At 37.7% G+C, this 7,843-nt stretch overlaps 1 protein-coding gene across 5 annotated transcripts in view; it reads right to left on the reverse strand.

Moving 5' to 3' along the window:
• Nucleotides 1-1,877: 1,877 nt before the first annotated feature.
• Nucleotides 1,878-7,843, reverse strand: part of Abca1 (ATP binding cassette subfamily A member 1) — a 131,761-nt gene continuing 125,795 nt past the window's right edge. For all 5 annotated transcript variants that reach the window (XM_023722935.1, XM_023722934.1, XM_023722931.1 and 2 more), the window contains 4 exons: nucleotides 7,602-7,705; nucleotides 6,953-7,045; nucleotides 6,010-6,253; nucleotides 1,878-5,239 (listed from right to left, as the gene is read on the reverse strand). In XM_023722935.1, the coding sequence (XP_023578703.1) occupies nucleotides 5,099-5,239; nucleotides 6,010-6,253; nucleotides 6,953-7,045; nucleotides 7,602-7,705 (582 nt within the window). In that variant the 3' untranslated portion in view covers nucleotides 1,878-5,098. The remainder of the gene's footprint in view (nucleotides 5,240-6,009; nucleotides 6,254-6,952; nucleotides 7,046-7,601; nucleotides 7,706-7,843) is intronic.

A 7,843-nucleotide genomic window follows, 5' to 3' on the forward strand; every position in this document is an offset into this window, starting at 1 on the left:
GAAATCAGCAGTACAATTATCCAAATTATCTTCTATATATGCATAAATATGTCTTTTCCCCTTAATAAAGAGTTTTTCTACTTGAGGTTTTTGTACGAAGCATTCTTTCAGCGTATTCTTGCCGCCTGTCTTCAGATACTGTCCCTGCTTAGTTAGATCACTCTCGGGTATTTCTGACCATTATTATTCCATGACTATGTTTTTTTTTTTTTTTCATAGCACTGATTGCTGGCAAAGTTCTCTGGCAGAATATACATTCATTAAAACATGTATATGTCCTGTTTTCTAAAACGTTACATCCCCAGAACCTAGAATAGCATCTGGCATACAAAGTTCAATAAATATTTATTATATTAATGAATGATGCTCTATTTTACAAGCACTATTTTAACTGACACCTAACTTCAAACAAAATCCTTTTGTCATTTAACTAGCCCTATAACTTTATAAAAATTCCTTATGCTCTAAGCTATAGCTTATCCCAAAGTAAAAAAGTACCAATTAAGTGAAGTGTCTGACAACACAATGAATGGTAGAAAGCAGGTGCTCATTTTCTCTTACACTGTTTTCAGACTGGATGCATTAATACTACAAAAGATCCAAAGTGTTTTTTTGTTTGTTTGTTTGTTTGTTTGTTTGCAGAACCAGGGATTGAACTCAGGCCCTCGCGCTTAACCAGGGAAGTGCTTATTCCACTAAGCAATCTCCCCAGCCCCAATCCAGAGTGTTTTGAATCTAGGAAAATTTCAGCAGGCTTTTCTTCAAGCAGAAGAGAAAGTTTTGGTCCTGTGGCCTAAATTAACTGCCTATTCATTTATCAACAATCGTTTCCCTGTGACTTCCCACACACACGGTTTTCTGTCATTTCATTAAAGTCACTTAGTGGAAATTTCAGGGGGAGGATGCAGTTGTGATGGCGACACTCAAAAGCTAGAAGCTTCCACACGAAGTTCAGTCCTGTGCGTCAGCAGGACAGTTTACTACATGCTGCTATCAATCTAAAGAAATCACTACAGAACCAGGACTCTCATACTGTCAAAAAACAAACAAAAAACCCCTACTTAACAGGGGATCTTCCAGTACTGAGATAAGCAGCTATCTTTTTCTGAGACTGATTTTTAATGACCATGAAAAGCACAACATATTTTCTCAGCAAAGCAGCACACGAGCCAGGCCCAGTGGCGCACACCTGTAATCCCAGAACTCGGGAGGCTGAGGTAGAAGGATCACCATGAGTTTGAGGCCTGCCTCGGCTAGATTGTGAGTTCAAGCCCCGCCTATCTTAGAAAATAAAACACCACAGTGCACTTGAGTAGACTGTATCCTACTTACCACAGAACAAAAAGGCATCCACACTTGTCTCAGGATCACCTCTGTGCCATTTCCGCACATCCCTTCCCGTGGTCCCTACCTGTTGTGCACCTTAACCCTTCCCATCAGCCCCAGCTCCTTGCTCAATATGTGCTACAGTCTCCTTTGTATTTGTGGATGTATAAACAAAAGGGCACTAAAGGCCAACGCTGTATCCCACTCAAAACCAGGGACGTTTTAATTAAATAAACTTAGCTAGGGAGTGTTTTCAGAGATTTCTGCACCTTAAATCATTATGCAGATTAATCTAAAAACCTCTTAAACTTTTTAAATACCAGTAACTAAATATCTCAACTGATAGTAAAGTGCAAAACATCCATTGATTTTCAACTAGTCCTAAATTATCTCCTTGAATTAATAGGGCATTTGAACTTTTTCTAATTCTTTTACTTTTACTCCAAATGGCTTTTCCTAATAGACATTTGTTGCTTTTGTAATGGCTTTATAATACTTTAACAGTAGGTGGTGCTATAAATATACAAAAAGTAAATTTATGTAGACCAATAGAAATGTCACAGCTTTATTTCGTGACTCATTACAACATAGAAATATGCCTTTAATACATCATATAAAGTTATTAACAATACAAATATTTTTGTTTTTTTTCTTTTAATGAAAACGATTTAACTTAGAAATCTATCGTGAAACTTCTGTCTAGTTTTGCAATTCTCAGATATTCCAGTGCAAAAATAGATCCATTACAGGCAGCATAAAGTGCTTGGAATGAAGGGCTGATGATGAAAAAAAAGACAGAAGCAGCTCCATCCTAGGGAATAAGAAGGGGAAATAGCATACATAATATTTATGGAAATATAGACGTTGTATAAAAAGGGATGCAACAACTTGAAAAGAATTAGAGCAGTCTTACTAGAGTATCACTTTATCACTAGTAAATAGGAACAAGAGTACAAATTAATATCTCAGTATCAAAGTGGTTCACTGCTATATGACACATGGCTCTTAGGAAAAAATTTACCTGATATATACAACCATGAGGAATCTCAAAGACAAATCCCTTTAGTCAATGATTACTATACAATGAATGAATAATGTGCAATGTTTAATAGTTACAACACATACGCATTCAGTACAGGTATCAAAATACAGTAGTCTGAGGTTTGCATGTTTGTTTTTTTTAATAATAAATTGTGCTGGATATTTAAATAGTGAGGACTTGTTATTTTCTTTAGTATTTCTCATATTCACAGTTAATAAGTTTTCAAGGTGTCCAAAAGATGCAAAAGCAGACGTCTTTGAACACTTCTTTTGAGAAGTTTTGAAACTCACAGTTACATTTCCACAGGGATTATAAAGAAATTTTGATTGAAGTTAGAGTTGGTACCATAATTAGGTTTACAGAGGATCATTTTTAGAATTATTATTTGGACAGTCCTGAAAAGGTAACACAGTACTAATGAGGCCAATGTGTGATTGTAGATTGTTTCTAGTTTCAGACAAAAAATTTTTTCTAAAAAATAAAAAATCTTTTTAAGTTTACATAGAGATGTGTTTTATAGTTCACAGTGCCTTTTGATTCTTTGAAATGTGGCCTGGAAGTTGGGCTAATTAAGGAGTTGCTCAAGGATTTAATATAATGAAGAATTAGAACATGATTACAGTGAGAAAATCAACAGAAATTTGATTTTGAAAAATCAGAAATTAGTCTTTGAATTTTGTATCTCAGAATGAGATGAAGTATAGTGAGTGAACTCATGCCAACAGTTGTTAGAAATATGCTTTATCATTTTAAAAAATAGACCTTAATTTCTAAAACAGTCATTTTAGTCACATAACAAAATTCTGTAAATTTACAGACAATTTTGGAATAGATTTGGAATATTATACATTTAGAGTTAATGTTTAAATACTGGAAAATGGTCAGAACTAGTGATGCTAGTTAAAGATCACTTGAACTTTGCCAAATAGTTCTCTCCCATTTTTCTTTCCTCAACACAGATGATATCAAGCATCAGTGAAATATTTTAACAAATATTTACTTACTAGAAAAAAAAAATAACATGGGATCTAAAAAGTCTGAAAAATATTCGCTGTGAAGCATTTTGTGTTTTTCATGATAAGTTGATGCTAAAGAGCTGAAAAATTTTAGATTGTCAGAGATTGAACAGGGTGCCCAGCAGACCAGATTACTTAAAGATAACTAAACATCTTAAGTACAAATTATGTTCAAAACCTTTCCAAGCTAGCTGTCTTCTCTTTGAGTTACTCTTTAGCCTTGTCACCTTACTTGGCCTTTGCATTGTTGCTACTTCAAAAACGCCAGGCCAATACTCTTTCACAGAGCGCCCACAACCACAATAGAACAACCTATATTTGTAAACAGGTTAGTTGAATAGCATGGCAAAGTTCATTTAGTGAGGCTTGATTTCTCTCCACCCCATATGTACATACTCATTTTGCTATAAAATATACTAAAAAAAAATATTTGAGTGATGAAATGGAGTATTTTATGGGATCTTAAAGAAATCCAAATATCATGTCATGAGATCTTTAACCACACTGTTTCCTAGTCAAGTTAGCTGTTCTGTCTACAAACTTCTGTGGGACAATAGAAGCCAGTGAGGCCATGCGGCCATATTCTTCTATGCCATGGGGCTCTACAGAGATGCTATTCTAAGGTTTCAGAAGTCAATGACAGAATTTAAATCCCAAATGACATTAACAGTACGAAGATTTTTTTCAGCATACAACTCTATATTTTTTCATTCAACTCTATATTTTTTTCATTTTCTAGAGTAGTTTTTAAAAACCAGAAACAATACTACATTTGTGTCAGACAACAAAGATCTGGAGATGCAGTGTACCATATTAGCAGACAATCAGGACAAATGGGTGTAGGCCTCCCTCAGTTGGAACACGTGATCTCTTACATTCCATGCCTTCACCTCAGCAGCTCCTGGCCCCAAAAGCATAGCTCCTGATCCTCGGCTTACCAAGACTGAAGGATATTTTAACAGTCCCAGAAAAAACGAGAGCCATGAATGCAAGCATGGAGCTACACAACACTGGAACCAGGTTTCCTCTCTAGAGCTATCCATACTTTGCATGTCACGGCCACCAGAACAGCTCATCAAAAAGGGAATCAATACAGAACTATAGCCAAACAAGGCACCATTTTGTCACCTGATATTGAATGACATTGACAGACTCCAAGCAGAGCAACTTTCACAAAGTGTTGTGACCCACCACAGTGCTTCAGACTTTCTGAGCAACTTGGCACTAGTAATTATGTAACACTCATCGCCAGCAATGGATGTGTCACAAGGAAACCAGTCTCTCAGCATAACATGTCTCAGTGGACGAGGATATGCATGCCTTCTGATTTTTATAGTCACTGGCCATGATTATTTCATGAATTATCGTGGCAATCCCAGTGAGAATACACAGGAACAAAAAAGTATGACTTCAAACCCATCTGTCCATTGGGTTCCATACTAAAGAGTTTCACATAGATATAAGGTAATAAACTAAATTCAAGTCTTTTTCACTAGAGAGCCATACAAGTCATAGGCTACAAAGGCACTGCCCCTGTAATGGAATTTTGTTTTCATTGCATTGAATTGCATTGCATTGAATAGCATGAGTACAGTATCCAGTTTACTTCTTCACACAAAATCTTCCAGCTCTTTCCTCTGGAACACTTCACACATGGTGCAAAGGGAGATCTAGTTCCTCCTGACTTTCAGCCAGTCTGTGTAAACAGGATTCTTCATACATAACTTTCTTTCACTTTCTCATCCTGTAGAAAAGATGTGAGAACTGCAACATCCACTACTGTCTGGTTCTTGTGCAGCGACAGGTCCTTCAAGTGGTCATCATCACTTTGGTCCTTGGCAAAGTTCACAAAGACCTGTCAGAAGAAAGTTGGACCTTGATGAGTGCCTCTTGGCTTGCTTGCTTGCTTGCTTGAATAATTTATTTTCAATTCTGGGCCTCCTCCCTGAGCTACACTCTTTATCCCCACCCCATTCCCTGAGAGCCTCACTTAATTGCTAAACAGCCCAGGGTGGGCTTGAACTTGACAGTCCTCCTGCCTCAGCCTCCCAAGGTGCTGGAATTACTCTTGCTTTATTTCAGCTGGATTTTTCCCTATGGTGAAATCAGGTCAATGGAAGAATACAGAATTGTATAAATAAGGTAACTAGACAACTGTGTGTGAAAGAGGAAGCAGTATTTTGAAAACATCAATAATCACTTAAAAACCGATCTTCTGTATTAGCCCCTCTCATAATAGCCTAACTATCAGCATATACAGGCTTGATAAAATCAAAGAGGGAAGAAAGCATTTACTGCATACCCATTAGGTGGCAGGATATGTCTGGTACATTTTGCCAGAGATAAGGCATATGGCAGAATGCCTGCCTCATGGATGAGATTCAATCAATGGTAGTTATTGTGACTATTAGTACATCAACTTTCTCAATAACCCAATAAGGTAGAATGTGTCATTTCCCTTTTGGAGTTTGTAGAGGTTTAGCAAAAAAACCCCCAAAAGCTAATAATAGTAAATCAGGTCTTCAAGCACAATGAGCCTGAACCGCTACTAGGCTTTTGTTGGGTATAAGCAGGTAGGAATTCTCACCTAGAAAAGTAAATTTATTTTTGATATTCAAAGCTTACTTGGTCAAGTGTTGTCTGAGAAACAGAGTAGTCTTCTATGTGGAGTCGCTTTTTGCTCTGGGAGAGGATGCTGAATATCTTGGCCAAAGAAGATAATGAAGACGGGAGCTGATACTGCAGCATGTTCCGGTGTTTCTCTTTTAGGACACTTCCTGGAAAGGCAAGTCCGAAGAACTCCTGGACAGGCTTCAGGTCAGGGTTAGACCCTGCGATTCGGACAACTATCGTATACCCATCTCCAAACCTGAAAGCAGGAAGAAACATCCCAAAGGATTATCTCTGGGAAGCTTATCAAAAGAATGTTTAACTACTTATGCTGTGACAAAAGGGAGGTCCACGACAGACCCCAAAATCAGAGGCTGAGAAAGGAACCAACTGTTACTTACTGAATGCTTATTGCTTGTGTGGTGCCATGCTCAGTGCCTTGGATACATAATTTTATTTCATCCTCATTGGACCTTTGAATATCTCACAGATGTTTCAGAGAAACTGAAGCCCAGGGAGTGAGTTTCTTGCTCATGACACAAAGCTCATGAGGGGCAAGCTGTGATATGAACCCGACAACTCCAAAGATTGACTCAAAGATTATGCTCTTAATTACATTATCACATGAGCTTTTCTTTTTTCATTTCATTTCTCTAACAAAGCTAGGAAGTAATATTCCTAGGAAGCTGACTTTCAGTGTGGTTAGGTAATTTGCCAGGCAGACCACTGAGCTATATTCCCAGCCCAAGTAATGTGCCTAGGAGTCACAAACCAGTATATGGTTTAAGACAAAATCTGAACACACGTCTGTTTGACTTCCAAGCCTTCGTTCTTTGGACTGTACCACTCCAGTCACTCTAATTTCCCTTTAGTTCTAAGCTACCATTTATGTACTCAGAGAAGAATTAAGTATCAAGCTTTTTCACTAGGCTCTCTCCAAAGAAATTATTGTTTTTACCTATTTTTAAGATGTTGGACACTGCCAAGACACCTGAACCTCCCGTTGACCATAATTGCCATCCTAGTGCAGAGAGCTTCACATTCTTCCATGCTGGGGGAAAACACAATCAGGTTTTAGTTTTAGAGAGCTGTTCCTATTACCATTCAGAGTATTGCCACAACATCTGGCCTTGCAAGGAAACAGATTCCCGGTTTCCCAGGGCATAATGACATCCTGGTGCAAAGAGATGAAGACGCACAATGATGCTGCTTACTGCAGTGCTGTTTATAATTGTGTACAAACTGGAAACCATCCAAGTGTCTACACAAAAGGAAAGGGTGCAACAAATGAGGGTGTATCCTAATACCACCCAGTAATATGAGCTGATGACACATCTAAATTTACTGTCTTGGAATAATGCTTACAGTGTATGCCACACTTGCATTTTGGTAAAACTACGTACCTACAACTGTATATCGCCTTGTCTAGGGAAACTGCAAACATTCATAGGCTGGTGATAAAAATACCTGCTTCCAAGTTGTATAATTTCAGATAAAAATTGTTTCAGACTTTGCCTATAATTATCTTCTAGGTTTTATAAAGTAACCATATTGGAGAATCTTGAAGCAATGTAATGTAGAAGCCAAACCAGGCGAATACTACAGACCTATGCGATGTAAGCACTACGGATCTCCCCTCCTTGACGATACTGAGAGCACAATTCCACAAGAATCTCCGGGCTTTAGGATCCATGCCTGTGGTTGGTTCATCCTGTAATCAGAATAAGTTTTATTATCCTTTGTAACAATAACAACAATAACAATAACAATAAACAGCATGTCATGACCTTATGGAGTCAAATAAATCTGGCTTTAAATCCCAGCTCTAGGGCTGGTAAGGTAGCTCAGT

The sequence above is a fragment of the Octodon degus genome, unplaced genomic scaffold (genome assembly GCF_000260255.1).
Source record: "Octodon degus isolate 3935 unplaced genomic scaffold, OctDeg1.0 scaffold00094, whole genome shotgun sequence".
Classification (NCBI taxonomy): domain Eukaryota; kingdom Metazoa; phylum Chordata; class Mammalia; order Rodentia; family Octodontidae; genus Octodon; species Octodon degus.